This window comes from Bombus bifarius, unplaced genomic scaffold, assembly GCF_011952205.1.
Source record: "Bombus bifarius isolate JDL3187 unplaced genomic scaffold, Bbif_JDL3187 scf7180000008493, whole genome shotgun sequence".
NCBI lineage: Eukaryota > Metazoa > Arthropoda > Insecta > Hymenoptera > Apidae > Bombus > Bombus bifarius.
The window spans coordinates 65631-86331 of NW_022884683.1; the positions used below are offsets into that span (position 1 = coordinate 65631).

At 41.2% G+C, this 20701-nt stretch overlaps 1 protein-coding gene across 1 annotated transcript in view; it reads left to right on the plus strand.

The window, feature by feature from the left end:
• The first annotated feature begins 2046 nt into the window (after positions 1 to 2046).
• LOC117213063 (neurexin-3-like) overlaps positions 2047 to 20701 on the plus strand; it is a 290217-nt gene continuing 271562 nt past the window's right edge. The window contains exon 1 of the mRNA XM_033458325.1: positions 2047 to 2661. Coding sequence (XP_033314216.1) covers positions 2047 to 2661 — 615 coding nt within the window. The remainder of the gene's footprint in view (positions 2662 to 20701) is intronic.

A 20701-nucleotide genomic window follows, 5' to 3' on the forward strand; every position in this document is an offset into this window, starting at 1 on the left:
TTTTCGGCGCTGGCCAAAGTACTCGCGCCATAGTGCGGTGGATCGCGGCGGTGCTCGTTACGTTCCAGCGAAATTCTTTCCGAGTCCGTGTGTTTTCTTCGTGCGGAGGACAGACAACGTTAAATAGCGCACGGTTGTACGAGCGATGCGAGCTGCGTGACGAGTGAGCGGCACAGAGAGTTGTGCGCGTAATCGGAGCGTGTGCGAGGTTTTCCAATGGTCGTGACATGTTGGCTGTTGATGCTGCGTAGGGTGCGTGGTGAAAGTGGTCGTGTTAACGTGTGTTAGGAGGTCGAGGTCGTGCTACGTATCCAAGTAGCACGGTATCTCGAGGAATCTCGGGTGTCGTTGCTTCGAGGTCGAATGATTCCCTTTCGATCGTGCGATCTCTCGTGACCCTGAGCAAACTCGACTAATTGCTGCGACTCACTCGACATCGCCATAGCAGGGCGATCGTGGCAGAAGAAAGAGAGGCGACACCAGCAATCGACCAAGTGCAGGTTGAGGGCTACTTGAAGAGACTCTGTCGAGAGCACAGACGGAGAAAGTGTGTCAGCGACGTGGTACGAGGCGCCTCGAGGTGCCTTAGGTTAGGTCGCTGCTAGAGTCCCTTGATGCGAGGCGACGATAGAATAACAAACCCGCGAGCAAATGTCGCGTTAATTATCTTGGAATTAAAATTCTTTCCTCGGGCTGAAACGCTACTAGACGAGGCAAACAAAAAGAAGGAAACGCTGACACGATGACGGAAATAATTAAAGCTTCTCATCGGATTCGAGCAGCTCTCGGAGAAGTATCGAATTAGAAAAGAATCGTCCAACTGGTGTAACAACCGTTTAGCCTTGACGTTATCGCGTTTCTTTCGAGATAATTAGCGGATACAACGAAGGATCTCAAAAGGAAATCGTCCAAGCTGGCAATAACTTGCGGAGTTCTATATCCAGCGTGAACATGATCTCGGTGAGAAAATACCGACTGCACATCGATTCGCTAGATGAAAATCTCGCTAACGAGCTTTCGCTCATCTGATTACTGGAAAGTGAATTCATTAAGCGCAATCTAGTGTCGATTTGCACACGTACGAGAGGCCGCAGAAGATTCGTCAGAATCAAATTGTGCATAACGTGATTGTGAAGTGATACTCTCATAAAGCAGCATCCGGTTCGTTACAGGGGATCCAAGTGTAGCTCGAACGTGTGTACGCGCGTTAAGAGAAGAATCGGGTAGTAAGCGTGTTCGAAGCGTGTTTCGTGTGGTCGGCTACTCTTCATTCGTCCGATTTCACTCTGCGATCGGCAAAGTAAAAGACCGTTAACATCGAATACATATCCAGTTACACTGCCGTTTGCCAAGCGCAGCGAATCGAACGTGCTGCATTTCGTTTCTCTAGCAACTTGCCTGGCCAACTACCGCGACAATTTTCAAAGAGTTCCACTTGTTCTCTCACGAACTTGTCGGAACGTAGGATTTTCGTTTGATCGGCAATTTCCTTTCGCCATCTCTGCTGTTTGTTCCGGTTCGTCGATAATCGCTCGTCGTCGGCCGCGCGATCCCATAAAAGACGGACAAAGCGGACGCAGGGACACGTCCTAGCGAAGGGTGCGAAACAAACGAGCGTCTAGGAGAAAGACTCGCCAAGCGATTCCGCACGGACGTGTGCACAGTCACTCTCTCTTTCCATATCCGCCACCCACGCACGCAGCCGAGGCCGTCCGCGCGTGCGTGCTCACGTGCGACTGCAGCCGGTACAACGTGGCTAGCGAACGAGTACACAAAGTAGCTACGCTGATCAAACGCTGCACGTCCACCGATCCAAGCTATCAGGCTCGCTGGATCAGCTCGTAGCCGAGTGTCAAGCCGCCGCTGTTGATCATCCTCTGCGGGCATTTATCCGGTGTAATGTGACGAAGGGAAGAAGAGCAGACTAATCGACTGTCAAAGTTCCAGCCAAGTGTCCTTGACGTACGAGTGAAACAACACGTGCTGTTGAACAATCTGATGAACAGGATTTAGCAGTGCGATCCGCCACAGCTACGACCTGCAACTATGCATTCCTCGCTCGTGACCAGCAACACAGGCGCGCTGATGCCGTTCCTGGTGGTGTTGCTCGGCCAGGTAGCCACGTCCTTCGTGCTGGAGGGCTCGGCCACCAGTTACGCTCAGTTCAGAAAATGGAACGCCGGTCTGAACGGCACGCTAGAGTTCGAGTTCAAGACCGAGCAAGGCAACGGTCTGTTGCTGTACACCGACGACGGCGGCACTTACGACTTCTTCGAGGTGAAACTTGTGGAGAGCGCGCTCAGGCTGAGATACAATCTCGGGGGCGGTGCACAGATCGTCACCGTCGGCCACGACCTGGGCGACGGTCACTGGCACAAGGTGCAGATCACCAGGTGCAACGAAAACACCACGTTGACCGTGGACGGAGTTAGCGCGGTCTCCACGTCCCGCGGCAAGGAGTTCGAGTTCGGCAAACTGGCTGGCAACTCTGACGTTTACGTGGGCGGCATGCCCAGCTGGTACAACAGCAAACTGACGTTGCTGGCGCTGCCCAGTGTGATTTTCGAGCCGAGGTTCAACGGATTCATCAGGAATCTCGTGTACGCCGACGGGGAGAACATGGTGCCCAGGAGGCAGGAGATGAAGAGCCGGGACGCTAAGGTAAATAAATCTTTCTTCCTCTCAGGTCAGGTAACAATGAACTTGGCGATTGTTCGCGATGAATAGAGCGCGCATCGTATATTTACTTGTGCGTGGGATATATGAAAGACTCGATAGGGATGAATGAGTTGCGACTCTCGTAGCGTAGAAATAGAACGAGCAGTGAGATTCACAAAGGGTGATCGTTGCACCACGCAGTATCCAACGTTCAACTACCAACGATGTATAAATATTCGTTACGTAACGAGCTAAGGTAACGTGGCGTTATAAAAAATCCACAGTGTTCTTCTATTTTATGCACCATTTTATCTGCTACCCCAGCTCTGTTTATACCGGTTCTTGTATAGTTACTTGCGTCGTGTAACATCATCAATATGTAATTGCGGATCTTGTCATTAGGTGACAATGGCAAAATCCGCAATCATTTAGTTGCCGTGGCAAATTTTCACCCTTTGGCAACGAATTTGTCGATTTGCGAAATAACTGGTTATTTCCTTATTGTTTAGATCTCTGGTATCGAATATAAAAGATTGTTGTGCGAAGTAAATATTAATAATCTCGTCAGGTGTGGTGAGATTAAAAAAGTGAAATTTACAATTTTGCCAATGACGCCAGGCGAGTAGCATCTGATTTAAGAAATATCGTGATCGCTAAGAAACAGTTCACGTTTCGATCAGTAAGATCCTGCGGTTTCAACGACAAATTTTATACCACGCGTGTAATAGTGGAAATAGCAGGTCGTGTTTCGCGCGTGTTTGCTTGGCAATGGTTCGACAGACCCATCCCTCAAATATTACGTCAAAAATAGTAGGAAACGGCCGATCAATAGGCAGAGAGGATAAAACGATGCAGGGACTCCTCTAATGGCCAGTTTATTTTTGGACTTCTCCAAGTATTTATGACTCCTGTTAGGGAAAAGTTCTCGTTTCGGGGTCCTCGATCCAGAAAAATGTCTTCGGAGTGGATTATCCTGACTTGGCTAAAGCGAAATATTTAGCTTGTGTGAAGAAACAGGTTCTATTTACTGTTATCTGTTACGAGACATCTCGTTCGTAAATTCGGCTAACATTTTTCGCGTATGTACGAATTACCAGTTCGACGAACAAAGTTGTCGAAGCATTTGGCAAAATGAATACGACGATAATTGCATACTGCTACTACCGTCTTAGAATTTTATCTGGAAACTAATAATTGTTACGTATATTATATGATATTAATCAGATTATCTACAGAGGAGCCATCTTACTCGTTAAATAATAAACTCATTTCACCTTTTTCGCTACTTTGTTCTCGGTTTACTTAAAAACCACACATCAGTTTTTGATTTCTGCCTTCTCGCCAATCTTATTCCACAATATGTAAATTTCAGCTCTATTTACTTGCTTTCGCATTTTCAAAAACTTTCTGCCCAGCAAAAGATTAATACATCGATAAACGAGCAGTGGAAGGAACAAGATGTTCAAAGCTCAATTTCCAGATAGCAGCATGCACAAGCTGCACAAGCTGAAATATATTCTTGAGAATATATTTACCTGGCAACTACAAATTTACAATAACTACACGGATAATCTAAGATTCTCACCCTCCTCTCTTTCACACACACACACATACACACACAGTGTTATATTTTGTCATTATAGTACAGCGTATTTTATATTCTACGATTTAAAGTGGGTCTTCTATGGCGTTCTTCTTGGCAACTCACTTAGTTGCCAACCCAATAGATTTTAGACGAAACCCTTAGAAACGAAACAAAATTTGACGAGTGAAAAATTTCAAAATTGTGCACACGCGTTCCTCCCTTTTCTTGGTATTTTCCGGTAGCTTAACGGTGCGTCGATGTGTCGTAGTTTGTAAAATATTTACGTGCGTACATGCATAGTTAACACAGTAGCACGTAAATAATTTATAATGCAATTCTATGATTTTCTTAGGGGACAGAAACCAACGATATATTACTGTGATTTTGTGACACAAATGTCTAAGCTGATTTTTCAAACAAGTAACATGTACGCGATATTCGTACAGCGAACATGTTCATGACATTCACAATGATTTCCCTTGGGAAGCAGGTCAGTAACAAACAAATTTTTATGCTATGTACAGAGCGTTCGGTTATAGACAAAATATGTAAATTACTGGGAAACTATCTACTGTATGAATTAGGGGCTACGCTAATCTGGCGTAATTAGTCTCTTTTTTTTTGTATGTGGTTAGGTAGACGTCATGTGAAGGTGATACACAGTATGTAGCTTTAAATGCAACGATCGACCCCTGGAAAAAGATATTAAGCTATTTATGTGAAAAATGTATTAGTTCAGCAGATATTACAACTTTGACTGGTCAAATTTGACATATGGGAGACAAAGACCTGTGTCTTTCTGTGTCTCACTGTCGAGAATTGTGAATCTTAATCGCCGAAATAAAAGCTAAGGAACACTAAGGCTACACTTAGGATTCATATTAAAATAGTTTCAGATTTATTTAATAAACGATTCGTCGATACATTTGCACGCGTCTCAGCGCTCTCTTTGTCTCGCCATCTTCCATATAGCACTGCCAACGGATCAGTTACATTCGATCGTTTTTCGAGACGCCGCGCACACACGTACTTCCACACAGTCGTATTCACATACGCGTGTCACTACTACGCGGCCAATCTAGTCCAGCACACAAAATTATACATATCCCACTACTCACACATCGAATTTGTCAGATTAGAGTTCCAACATCTGCTAAACCAACAGCTTTTTCACACAAACGAAGGCTTCTCATAGACAACACTGCAAGGAACCGAGCATCAAGTTCTTTAGGAGCGGGAAATAGCTGCTCTCATTTGAAATCATTTTCAGAATTTAATCTGATTATTAGAAGATCTTAAGTGTACGATAGTCCAAATGCATCGCAGACTTTTCCATTTTGCACCAGCATGGTGGAAATTCATCGGAAAAATGATCGTATTTGTACGTGTCACGTGTCAGTTTTAGAGAAAGCTACTATTCCCAAGATAACTTGTACGAGAAGCAAACAATATATTTGTTCAAGATGTACGTCGACGATGATATATTTGTACAAAGAAACGTATGTCGCCTTGCTATGACCTATACCTGGTGATCTACAAAAAAAATTAAGTAGGTCAGACTATGTCCCCTTTGAAAGCATTCGGTTCTTATGCGAACTGCTTTCTCATACAGTGAATAGCATTTTAGCGAGCAATTTGCGTGTTTTCTTTGTCCTTAGACTACTCTGTATATATTTTACCGATTTCTTTTCCATGCAATCATCCGGCAGTCAGTTGTGCCACGATTTACCAACCTCCATACACCAACATTCTCTTTCTCTATGTATCTGTCACTGTGAAACACGTTAACCACATTGCGTCCGGATATAACAGCAGCATTTTACTTTGATATTCGGAATACTCGTGGCATCGCTTAAGCGCTATTTAACATAAGAATCTCCGCGATTTATTCCATCTGTATCATCAAAAACTAAATCCTAACTACACGCCGTGGCGCTCTATATGGAAGTATTGGAAACTAAGTGATTGCGGGGTTTGTCGATAGAAACTAATGTCAAAATCCACAGTCACTTAGTTGCCAACAAAATAGATATTTCCAGTGTAAAATAAAATGTTTTAATTTGAAAAATTCGCGACTTGGGAAACAAGTCTGAAAGGTTGCTTTTTCGCAGCATTTTCCATAGTTTTCGTGTCTAAAATCGACTGACAACTAAGTGATTGCGGGCTTTGTCAATAGAAACTAATGTCAAAATCCGCAACCACTTAGTTGCCAACCCAATAGATATTTTCAGTGTAAAATAAAATGTTTTAATTTGAAAAATTCACGACTTGGGAAACAAGTCTGAAAGGTTGCTTTTTCGCAGCAACCGTTTTCGTGGTTTTCGTGTCTACAATCGACTAAATGCGGCAATACGTGCTAAATATAAATCCATCGGTCGCGTGTAATCGCCAGAAACATTTCATAACTTTTATCTCCAAGATATCAAGAATTGGCTACGTCCACGTTAATCTGGGCCAGCCATCGCACAGACGTATTGTTACGCACGCTGCTGACACCGTTTCGGTGCTTCGTGACGCCAGGCTCGTTTAAAAGAAAAAAAAAAAAAAGAAGAAAGGGGGGAAAGAAGAAAAGCAGACGAAAAAATGAAATGGTTTTTTTTTTCCTGTTCTTTGCACACAGCTACAGCTGAAAATTCCTTTCCGCTCTTCCTCGTTTTCTGAAATGGACTCTTGTTTAACAACAGAGAGGAGAGCGACGCGGAGAACTACTTGTTAGGCTCTGTGGTTGTTACGTTAATCAAAAAGACGACGCTTATTTTTCTTGCGACTGTTTCGCAGGGAACCGGCCGCGTAAATCAACGATAAACTGCTAAAAGTAATTTAACGTTTAGCTGGATTTTACGGCAGCGCCTGTCTGAAACCGCACATGCTGCAACTACTTAGACGCGTCCGTGAGAGAACGCCGTATATTTCGAAGGATTTATTCGGATTTTAAAACGTTCGGTATTTTAAACGATGGCCAGACTGCTTGAAATTTCTCCGTGAATAATTGCGTTCTGTTCGAAAATTGGATAACAATTAAAGCGAAACCTTCCTGTTTATGGCCGACAAGATGTCAATTACAGAATATCCCGTTGTTGGTTGCGCGGCGGATTAAGCACGCGATGCTGCGAGACTCGTAACATTTTGAGAATCACATCGTTACGCGATGATTCGCGGTGTTTCGAACGAACATACGTTCGCTAACATTTGGCTGGAAATTTACCTGTCCAACATTGACCTCAAGTTTCTATGATAAATCTTTTGCATGCTGCTTTCTTTGTAGAAATATGCTACATAGTCGAAAAGGGTAGTTTTCGCTCTGAACACGTCTTATTTTATTAACGTAACAGGCGTGCAAAATCATTTTATTAATGTGATTCTTAAAATGTAATACTATCCTTATTTATGGAACTTTTCGAAACGCGAACACAGTATATAAATGTTAGGTTGGCAACTAAGTGATTGCGGATTTTTCCATACCACCTAATGACAAAAGCCGCAATCACTTAGTTGCCAATACCTACAGTCGGTCACGAAGCACGCTACACAATTTTAATTGCCAAGTTTTATATTTTTGACAAATGTACAAGAATCAAGAAAAATCTGTCACATCGTGATGCGCCGCAGTATCTAAACGATGGTAGAAAAAATCTTTTGAATTGTTATTTATCGTCGTCTAAATATCAAAAGGAACACCGAGAAACTGCGAATTTTATGTCGGAATATCTTTCGAACGCAAGATACACATTCAGCAATTTTTTAATTCATCCTTCCATTAAATAATCTCGATGTTTGTACATGTTTGTACGCACGTTGAATCACAAGTGCGCATTAATTGCGTTACCAATGTGCTCAAAATGAGCGAACGAGGTCGATATACACAAATTTTGAAGTACAAATAAATTACCAATATTTCATCAGGAGAAGAAAAAGCCAGCTCGTGAGAAATGACAAGGAACGTTTGGTAAAATGAAAACAAATCAGTGTTGATTATTTAAAAAAAAAATTATTTCCCCAAAACGTTTGTTTCATGTTGAACATACAGGAAACCCAACTAAATATCAAATATTAAACTATGAATCATCGTTATTAGTTTCAGTACTTTATGTGCACAATTTAATTGTTGCTTAATTTCATGCCCATAATTAGCGTCATATAATTAGAGTGTGAAACGTTTACGACTCTCTTTCAGACTTAGATAAATAATAACCGGAAAGCTTATCTGCATAGTAGCGTTACATAACCTAATACACCTCTGTCTTTGTCCATTTACGATAAATAACACTATACAATAACGATAACAATATAAACATAAATAATAATTTTCCCTCCATTTATCTACACAGTTATCTACACATCACAATGTGACACGATGTAACACGCATTTACTGCTGTTCTCGCACGTTCCAAATGAAATTCGAAAATCTAAAGCTAAGAATTGCTAAAAGTGTACAGCGTTGGAAACGTCTTGTGGCCAACTGTAGGTCAGTATCATAGCCACAGTTGAGCCAGCACTCAGTCGTGTTAGGAGCATTACAAAACAAGCTGTCGACAGTCGAGGGTTAATAGGAGTCATTGTTGTAGATGAAAATCTCGCTGCCTGGCGCTTCCACCTTACTTCATATTCCTTACGACAATATCAATTTAGCAGTGGCAGTGTTCGTCTCGTTGGAGGGAATTCGCGGCGAGTTCCATCGAGCCACAAACTGCTCGTCCGTGTACGAATGAAACACGAAGGATGAATGTAATCTCGGACGTTGGCAGGGGCGTGGCCGCGAAGGTATCCAAAGGACGAAACCGAGAGAAACACAATTTCTGGCACGTCGATAAATCCAAGTCGGCCACGTGCATTGTAGGCAACGTTTGTTGCATTGAACGCGTTCTGATGTAGCAAGGACGATAACGTCGGCCGAATTATACTATGGCGTGCGAGTTACGTTGACCAAGCAACGTCCCCGCCCCCCCTCCTCACGGATATTCTCGATTTGTCTCCTTATCTAATCGTTCGCAGATACGTCCGTTATGCTTGGCCGCTGGCAAACGAGCAGCGTCGTTAAAATTCGAATAGTTGAGCGTAATAACAGGCAAAGCGCGGATGCACTCTTGGCAGCCGGCCACCTGCAGAAATATGAACCGGCGCTGGCGGGAACAATGCCCCGTCGTCTCCTTCCACCAAACTCCTTTTTCTGGATACTTTCTGAACTTGCTGAGAACGCCGCACATTGTCTTGCTTCTTCGACAAGCAAACATGTGTAAAGTTTGTACGACCGATTCACGTTCTAGTTAAGACTATTTGATGTTGATGACGACTATGGAACGATAGCGATGCAGGATGTATTTCGTATAAGTATCGTTTCTAACGATATACGATAATGATCGATGTGCCTAAGCGATGTACGTAACTGTTGGGTGTCTCAGCTTCGAACGACGAGACTTCACCGGAGACGAGAGAAGAAAGCGTTAGAAAAAATGTTAAAAAGAATGTGAAAGGAGGAAAGAAATGAACGTAGATTGTGCGAAAGCTTTGTATTAAAGTTAGGCGAGAAGCATAAAAACTGGTGGCTTCGAGTTGAGACTTTATATTTTGAAATGTCTGCCGCTTTCGAACGTATGGTTGAAAGATCGAGTTTCTCCGAATTTCATGCTCGTTCCCTTCGCAGAATCACAGAACGCAACGTGAATCTTTCGTGCCGGTTCTTGTCTCGAATTTCTCGTTCGTACGACGCGCTATCGCGTTTATCGCTCCACGCGATCTTGCGGGTCAAACAATGTGTCCATCTTCCATGACGTTCGTCTGTACGTATATTTTTGTTCTAACTTTTTTATAAAGCGTTTGCATTTTTATAAACCGGCGTTTGCGTGTAACATTTTTTTTTAAATTTCTTTCCGTAGAATAAACTTCATGGAACGAAGCTCGATCGTTTAAAATTGAGACACCCCGTATAACGTAGATGAATTTCTATGAATTACTTGAATGATACTTGAGAATTTTACGTATCGATACGTCTGCCACGATAACGTTCGTCTGTAGGTATATTTTTGCCATAATTATTTTTACAAAGCGTTTGTAGACCTATGTTTGCGTATAACGTTTGATCATTTAAAATGAAGACACCCTGTATAACATAGAAGAGCTTCTTCCTTATCATTTTTTTTTAATCTATTATCCATTTGGCAAAGTTCATGAAAATACGAATTTTTTCGATTGGCAACTAAGGAAATGCGGGATTCGTCAATAGCAACTAATCGTCGTTCGCGATGCGCCAGTTCCCGCGCTTTTTTCCACCGACGAGACTCGGATCAGATTACAACAAAAAACGCAGCTTGTCCGCTCGTAGCATTTGTTGTTCCCACGTTTATCGCCCATTGTGTTACATCCAACAAATACTGTGCTTTCTCGCTGCGACTTTTTTTTTGACAAGTTTCATGCTCTTACGTTTTTTTCGAATCGATTTGTTTAGCGTGTCTTGACGATCTTCTTACGAATCAGAGAGGCGAAGAAAAAGGAACGCGAGTTCGCTCGCGTGAATTACGTAACTGCTGGTAAATTGCATCTAAGAAACGGTAGCTGGAAATTCGAACGCACAAAGAAACGGCTGGGAGCTTGGGAAGAAGATGAAACGGCCGGTGTGTCTCTGCCAGCCACGTAGCTGCGCTTTCACTGTTTCTACGCGTACAAATAAATGAACTCTCGTCTTCTCCTTGTTCGAGCGGTTTGCCAACTCTTTGAATTCCATGCTGCTCCTCGATACGATGATTTCGCAAAGACACAACAATATAACGGGTGTAAATTTTGAACGGTACAGACTATACACGTGCATTGGGAAAATATAACGGCGACTATGTACATATGTATGCACGTGTGTACATCTTGCGCAATTCCTACGCTCCTGAGTGTGCTGTAAGTGCGTAAGACACACGGTATAGTCGTTGAGGATGCCAGAGAATTGCAAGTGCGCGTGTACGTCGAGTGTTTGGCAATTCGTAAGCTGCAAAGTCCTAACAAGTACAGCTAAACGGTTGATCCTGTTGGAGGACCCTTTGGCAACTAAGTGAATGCGGATTTCGTCATTAGGTGGTAATGACAAAATCCGCAATCACTTAGTTGCCAGCTCAATATATCTGAATGTGAATCAAACTATATCTGGTCTCGTTCCAATCAGAAAAATCTCATAAACACGTTAGCGATAGTTCAGTCTACAAGCAGCTAGAATTAAAAAGATTTTCGTCATTGTCCCATGGGTAATTGAATTCGGATCTGGTTACTATCTATTCAGCTATCGAAGTTCGCGACGTGTCAAAGGGAACACAGGCACCGCTCGAGGGAAATTTCACCAGCAGCGAGAACGACGACTGGCTAATTACGGGGAACAGAAAGACGAGCGATTAGAAAGACACTGGTGTATTTATTGACTTGTAATTGGGAATTTCTGGAGCACGCTGTTTGCCATTTAATTCCACGAAACAGGTTAATTCCATGGGATATGCGTTGTAAAAGTATCTAAACATCTATAACAGGTTATTGATCGACGTGGTTTTTCTCATTAAAACGAGATCAAACGCTTTCGTCCGCTACGTATACACGCAAATATGGTTCGAATTATATCGCGTTTGGTCTCGTTTTAATCAGAAAAATTCCACAAATAGGCTAGTGAACGTTTACTTTTGGAAGGGCGAGAGGTAAAAAAGTTTGGTCGTTGTCTAACGGGTAATTAGTATTTTTCATGCAAATCGATGGAATTGGCGTCAGGTTACGCTGCCTGCGGTACGTCAAAAGCAACACTGGCTGATCTCTTCGTTAACCAGCAGTGGAACCGGCGACCGATCAATTACGAGGAATATAGCGGCGATCAATTACAGAGAAAATACCGTAGCTTTCATCTGTGAACACGCATACGCGGAATATAATTTGAAAAGCAAAGTTCGAATAAATCTGCAATAAGTGACTCGTTAACCGAGATCGTGATTTATTATGGTAACATGTCGCGTAACCATTTGTGTACGTGCAGCAATCAGTTTTGGCTTAGAAGCAACGTGCATATATTCACGTCGCGAATAAATTTCTCTAACAAACGTAGAATTATAAAGGAGATAAGTACTATGGGTAAGAAAAGAGCATAATACAAGGCTACAGCATGTAACCCTCTAATACACAGATTTTACTGGCTTTTCCCAAGTAATAAATCGCAGCAGCTGGTTTTTACAATCTTCAGCTATCGCTTATCCGCCTTAATATCCGGCTTTTACAATACCCTAATAGCAGTAGGTCGATTCTGAAAGTTGACCGTGTTCGATTTTCCATCGGAATATTTAATATCCTCCACGAATATTCATACCTTACGGCTGGGAGGAAAAGCAAGATTAACTCGTTCTTCTCGCCATGTTTCTTCCGGAGAATCCTAAGTTCTTAACCGAGAGCTTCACAGTTCTATTCGACAGCATCGCTCTTTACAATTTTGATATTTCTTTCGAAAACAACCGTGAGACGTTCTTCCATAAAATTGATTTTTATCTATTTATCTGTGTTTTAAGAGTATTCGCGAGATACAGGTAGAAATGATAGTGAGATTAACCGAGTTACACATTGGACTCGGAGCAAACGCATTTTAATGGCTGACACGATCACGGTCGTTCCACTTATTCGAATCGAGAAGCAAAACTATTCTTAACGCTTTGACTGCCACATCGAAATCACGTTTCACTCAGGGAGTATTTGTTTATTCAAAGGGTATAATGGCAAAATAATAATAAATTGATGATGTAAGACAACATTCTTCCCCAATGGACCATTTGATCCAGGAAATATTCATATGAAAGTAGTAATATTCTAATGAATATGTTTTAATATTTATTTTAAATAATTGATAAAAGTCGAAACAATATATGTTTTTAACACTTACTGGAACTTAATATGTAATTCCACAATCGTTGGATATCTTTTGCTTAAAAAATTGGAAACTAATATCACAATTTACTCATCAAACGTATTAACACTTTGACTGCCACGCCGAAATCACATGTTTCACTCAGGACGACACGGGAGTATTTGTTTATTCAAAGGGTATAATGGAAAAATAATAATAAATTGATGATGTAAGACAATATTCTTCCCCGATGGACCGTTTATCTTATTGTTGGTCACGGGTGACCACCGTGGCGCCTTGGTAACAGTTGATAGCGACATGTTGTGACAAGGCTTCCATTGTTTCAACAAACCATTCGCATTCGTCATTTCGTCGTAAGCAAAACGTGCAGAATATCGAATCGTGTAGAGGATATTAGTAAACAGTATTAGGATTATTTTTATGATTTCGGCGAAATATTCGGCTGAAATGATAGAGGCGCGGAAAAAAGATTATGTTCGTGGTAAACCAATGGTAGTGGTAGATTACAACAGAGGAAAATGTGCTGTAGATTTATCAGATCAAATGCATATTCTACAGCACATAGAAGGACCCTCGAGTGGTATACAAAATTAGCTTTAGAGTTATCGTTAAATACATCAATTTCAAACGCGATGATACTCTATAAACAAGCAACAATGACAAAAATCAAGATACCAGATTTTAGAATGGCACTCGCCATGCACCTTACACGGTGCCATTCACCAGAACCGTCAAATATACTTATTCGATAAAGATTGCCACACGAAATACAGAAGAAAGAAGGGCAAGCGTAGTTGGCGCGAAAATTTTGCAGAGAATGTTATAAAAAAATGTTATAAAAAATCTCCGATCGCCAATGACCCACCGTGGCGTCACAGGAGAAACCGTGGCCGGGTCATATTTGACCAACGTGGCAGTCAAAGTGTTAATTAACATAATCGTGGTTATAACGTGAATGAGATCTGCGAGGGAAAATATGGAGAATTTCACGACTTTTTAAACGACAGAGCTTCTCCACCTTCCAGTGTCTAATATTTCCAACCTTTTCATGGCCAGCAACGCGAGCCTAAAGAACAAGAAAAAAGAACAATTTCTCGACAACTCTGAGATACGGCGTGCGGCTATTTTGAAAAATCCAGTTTCCACTGCAACTGTGCTTAAAGCTCGCGTGTTGCGCCTTCCATGCGTATCGTTTTCTCCAAATCTCTACACCTTCGTTAATCGTACGAATGCGAGAAAGTGGCGCTGCAAATACAATTCCGAGAATCTGTTCTTCCAGAGAAGCGAAAACGCTCGCAAAAATCCAGAGACAAAGATATTTCTCATGTTCCCAGTTAGCATACTCCTCTAAATAACAATTAGCCTTCGCTCAGTGGTTCTTGCAGATTGCACACACGCGCTTATTACGCACGCTAATCGTTTATTACGTGGCGTAATAGGACGCGATAAGCCGCGAGGCAGATAAGTTAATGTATGCAAAGCGGCACGTGCGACAGGCTATCAATTATGCGCGTTTCAACGGTGTTTTTTCCGAGAGTTTGAATCCCGTGTTATTGAACGGCCGGTGTTTCATACGCGTCCGCGGAGCTACGGAATCGAAAGCAACGAAAAAGACGATAAACGTGATTAATAGGCGACGAAAGGATATGGTTGCTGGAAAGATAAGTTTGCCTCCGGCGTCTTTTCGCTTCGACGTTGACTGATCGCCGTGGATTAATCGCCACTAATACCCGCGAAACTTATTTCATTTTTCGATGTAGCAATTAGCGGTATGCGATGTAATTATTCAGCCGGTCTTACACGCGAGCTTTCATTAATTTCCTTAATCTGATATGATGCAATTAGCGCTACGTTACGAGCGCGCTTCCTCCGCCGCGTTATTGGCATTCGACGATCCCAAGGAACACGTTATAATCAATCACGGCCAATTACTATCGAGCAACAAGTCCGATGTTTCAATTTAACATCGATATTGCGAAAAATGATTTGTATCCTGATTTACCGCCAGCAACCACCTTTGTCACCGTTTCCAAATTTAATTAGACGTTGTTCCGCGATCGTATAATACGATATATATATATATATATATATATATATATATATATATATATATATATATATTTGGTTAAAACCATCGAAACGTATGGTGGAAAACTGAAAAACATGAAATCGCAGCGACTGCGTAATTTGATAAATATATTTTATTGGAAACGTATGGAAAATTGGAGGAAAAAGGGGAACGCGGACGACGGGCATTTTTGTTACGGGCCCTTCGATTGAAAGTAAAACAAGATAGCAGAATTATCGTAGAGTGGCTGCTTCGTCAGAGTGAACTTAATTAACTCGTAGCACGCCGCTCGTGCAACCTTCCATAATTACATTAACAAGCGTTATCAGTGGAGAGATAAGCTTTACGCCTGTTCGCCCATTCGTTCAACTTATGACTCTTAAAAAGCTAAACAAAAAAAAAAAAAAAGAACACACACACAAAAGGGTAACAGGGAGAAAAAAAAAGATTGTCACGGAAAATAATGTTGCTCGGTTAATGAAAATATCTACATTAAAAGTGGCTGGTGTAGTAGGCCTGTACTATCACTGTCACTGTAGCGGATGATAACGCGTCCATGATCTATCAACGAGTGGACTATGATGGATGGATTTGTAGATTATGTGTCGATCAATAGCGGCCATGCGAGCTCGCGTATCGTGAGATGCGCGAAATTTACCAGTGAAGCGATTGATAAATGTGTTTGAATTTCTTACACGCATTTGCCACGGCTATGTAGGACGCGAGCTGTTAATTCGCGTTATACTATGTTCCACCCACACGAGCCAGTAATTGAAACGTATAGAGGATCATAATATCGATGGGATCTCTGTTACGAGTCTCACGTGTCCGTCATTCTTAGGCTCCACGATTTATAGTCCCTTTCACCTTGACATTTCGCGCAGATGGTCTTCCGGATTGGACAGTGACAACGTTGCAATTAGAACCGCGTTGCGTGCACCATAGTATGCAACAGGATAGGACAAGGCACGCAAAAATACATGGCAATTGTAAAGAATGGGGTTTGGCGAAGATTCTTCGAAGCCGGTAAACATTCCAGCATTTTTTGTCGATTCAGCAACGAAAAACTAAGTTCACGAACAAGGGATATCGTAGTGTGCGTTCTATGGCTCGGTGCAGGAATCTCATACTACTGCAAAAACGAACTAAACCCGGTATCGAGTTTCTAAGCAAGTGTGTGTTCTATATAAAAAACGACAATTTCCAATTCCATCTAGAAACATTTATGGTGATGTTTGTTCATGGCAATGTGAACATTTTTCGTACTGTAAACTTTCAGCAAAGTGAACGTAAAACACCCGTGGCATAAGCTTTGATTCCCTGTTTTCAAAGAAGATAGAAAGAAAAGAAGTTGGGTGAGAAATCATTTGAACAGCAACTTTTTAACGCGTCTTTACGGGCTAATATCTCAACTTCACAAATACGTCGCTACTTCTTATCTGCACGGATTCTTATTCGAACACTGTAAAGCAAGAAGAAAGTGAATTGTCGTTGCTTACTCGCGCATTAAAATTCTTATGCCCCGAGGCTTACTATAGGTCGCGTTCCTAACCGTCTCCCTTGGTATTACAGTGTCGAAGACAGATCGTATTACATGACCAGCGAGATATACACAAAGTAGCGATAAGCGCATAGTGTCGTCAAGCAGCGTGTTCTAAAAAACATCGAATCGCCTTCCGTCCGTTATTTTACCTACACAAAAAACGTGGCAACTTGAGCATAGGCGCGAACGATTACGAGAGCCGAGCGTGGTGGGGATCGTCTGCAAGAGAAGCAAAGGAAAAAAGCGAAGGGCAGTCAGTATGATACGGGGATTCAAAGCGAATGCATCGAGAAGTTCAGAGAAATAAAATCAAGATCGCTTAGTCAAACGAACACATCGAGAATTATAATAATAAATTAGTTGTATCATCGTTAAATCATTTGTAACGTGTTAAATGATAATTTTAAATATTGTTAAAAATAGAAGCTCGTATTAACACTATTAATTCAGTGCTACAATCATTTGAGCTACCTCTGGTATCCTAATCGAATCAGGGGAACGACTGGTTCGCGGCGTTGACTATCAGAATCATAGCGAGAATTTACCTCTCACTGACGCGTCTCTTCGCGAACGGTCGTAACAAAAATTGACAGTAACAAAAACACTAGTCAGGGAAATAAATCCATACTTTTCCAGATACACGATAAATTCTCTTCTAATCTGTCCGAGTTCTCGTCGTTGTATCGTTCTCGTGTCTGACGCTTAAAAATCCTTCCCAAATATATTACGCGCGATATTTACATAAATCGATGGCGCGGAAATTTCTTTAAAACGTCGAAGGGAATACGTTTAAACGCGAGCGATATTTCGAGAGCAGAAAATGTTAGTATCAAGCACACTAAGACGAGTTTGCACAGAATTAAAGCAAGTGACTACGCTTCGCGCGAATGTTGCGTTTGCGATTCGAACAGATATGTGTGTGTGTGTGTGGTTTTTGTATTGACAAGTGCACAGAGGAGTGTGGGTGTCGGCCATTCGTTAATACTCGTTTCTCCTGGATCCTTGTTGCTCTTAAGATGTGCTAGCTTCTCGAGTGCCCTTTGCACGACGTGGGCGGATTATGAATATTTCCCATTCGCTGAATTTTTAACGAGGACTCTACTAATAATCGAACACAGGGAATCTCTTTGAAGGTCGACATTATTTTAAAAGTAGTCGAGAGATTTAAGGAGGACCGTAATAATTTTCCACCTGCCTCGGCAAATCAAACGAACCTATATATTTCCAGCATTCCGAGGTAGGTGGAATGTTACGAGTATCGATTACTTGAAGAGAGAGAGAGAAGGGGAATAGTAGGTTTCTCTGACGCGTTAATCGCCCTCTTTTTTCAACCACCTCTGGACGCTTTGGCTCGAGTCGACGAAAATACCACGTGCATTAAGAAAGCATCGACATAGCTGAGCGCTGGAAGGTGCGCGACACACGCACTGCGTGCTTCACTCATGCGTGAAATTGCACGATAAGTTCAACTTTATTGCGCTTCATCACGCTGCGGCGTATCTCCACGACTTCCACGCTCGTTTATCATGTTATTTAATAAATAGAATTAAATAGCAGCGGAATTTAACACAGCCAGGTATTTGGACAATGAGCGAGTTACATTAACCCTTTGCAATTTTATTTCAATTTCGTTACCAGCAGTTGCCAACGCTTTTAAGTGGTTTATTTGAAATTTACTTTAACTAAAAAATAAGATAATTTAAATAAACAAAGGAAGAGAGAGATTCACTTAAATACCAGTTTTATTCACACTATTATTGTATTTTCTAGTTTTTAAGTGCATCATATATCTTGCAACAATTTCCAGGATGCAATCCTGCTCTTCTTTCGTACGTTTCACAAAAAAAAGGTGGCACTGAAGGAATGTCGAGTGGGACTCGACAAAGGAACTCCCGAGATAAAAAGTGATGTCGAGTAGGAGTCGACATAGGAATCCAAAGGGTTAACTTTATATCAATTTTCTCCCCCTCAAAAGATAACTCCCCCCAAAATATAGTACGATAGTTGAATATTTATGTATATATTATTATATATATAATTAAACAATATTTCTTATATAATTGAATATTTAAACAATATACATATGTATGTATATTTTATATAGAATACGCATACTATTTAGTTTATCGAGTAATGTGCAAAAAAGAGACGATGAGTATTAAGTAGATAAAATTCATGTTTTCATTAGCTACAGTAAATATTTTGATATATGAAAAAACCTATCAATTCAGTAACATTATTTTATGTTGTATGTTAGTAATTATATATTACCAAAAAAAATACGTGTAACAATAACTTCGTGAACACTGTGTGATGACAGACTGCTATTAATAAGAGTTGCTGTGTACGTTGCATTTGAGAACAAGTAGAATGTTTTCGTTTATTCGAGACGATGAAGTAACGAGAAATGTAATTAACAGCAAAACGAACATTTTCGTTATCGCGCAGGCGTAACGATTTGTCGAATGAAGTTGGAATTACTTCAACGAGATCCATATTCAGTTTTTAATGGATACGTTATTAATGTAAACGCCTGCAATTGTTGTTCCGATTCAGTGTATCTTATTTTAATTTCAAATTGTTCAACTCTGCTATGTACATATGCATATTGATCAATTGGCACACAGATTTAGAACGCAAATATTTTGTATCAACAAAAAAGCAATGGTATTAAAGGGCTGACAAGATAAGCTTATCTCGCGTATGATACATATTGTACACATGCATATTGTAATTAACTATATTAAACATCGATATGTGTATGTATGTCTATATATTGGATTTAGATATCGCTGCTTGAATTAATCTGGTTCGTGCAATATTTTTTCGTTTCTCTCGTAGTTTAGGAATGAAGCATTCTCAGAATAAAGAGATTTATTCTTTCAAATGATAAAACATAAATAACGAGAAGCTCGCTGAAGACAGAAGTATAGGTCCACGATAAATATACATAAATGTGGAGTGTACTTTCTGGACAAATAGTGGAATTGTTATATATTGAAAACGAGGCTCTTTAATGATCGTTGTAATTACTAATTGAAACGTGGATAATATTGCAAAACTACCAACCAACAATTTACTACATTGTTTCACGAGTCCTTGTGCCAGAAAGCTGTTCCAATCGCTAACTTTACGATTGCGAATGAATTTGCAAAAACCAATTTCGTTATATCCTGATAGTACATTATACAGAGAGCCGTAACGATGCTGAAGAACACGACGCTTGCAAATCCTGTGATTCTTCGCCTCTGCAAGCATTTTGACATTTCTCATCGACGATATATCCAGATTTGAAGTTTCTTTATTTATTTCATCTCACTCGTTGATAATCGCATTGATCTGCGAGAGTTATTAGCGACTATCGTAGCAGAGAGTTTCGTTTGCCATGAAATTATGTGGAAATGAGAATGGCAATCAGAATAAACTGGCATTTAAACTGGCCGAATAATATCGGCTCGTCAATATCGTCGGAGGGTAATCCACGTGGTTAAAGAGCGTTCGAGATGAAAATTTGAAGCCACAATTTCGCGGCGAAACTGCAGCCAAAGTATAGTCCTTTGAGCCACTTCAATATTTCCACGTCCCTCAGGTCCGTCGTTGCGCGTAGCTTTCCGATAAAATCTATCTCTCCCCTCGTGATACTTTCCTGGAAATGCGGCTATTACGCCATCGGTGCATATTTTACGTGCGTTCCTATTGTTCGCAACGAGATAATGGCACGGTTGTTTCGCAAAGCCTTTATAACTTTATAGCTTCGAGTATTCATCGTTTGTCAAAAAGCAAGCATGTATAATGAACCAGTATGATTAATGCTCGCGTTATTGTTACCGCTTCCCAACGATGAACTGCAGCGGCTTGACCCGTTTGGTATTTTCGCGTGTCTGCTCGAGATTCCTATTTCCCGAAGCACGCTTCAATGCGGCATTATCGAAAGGCAGGATGATCGATTTGTCGTAATACAACGAGTACCATCCAACGAC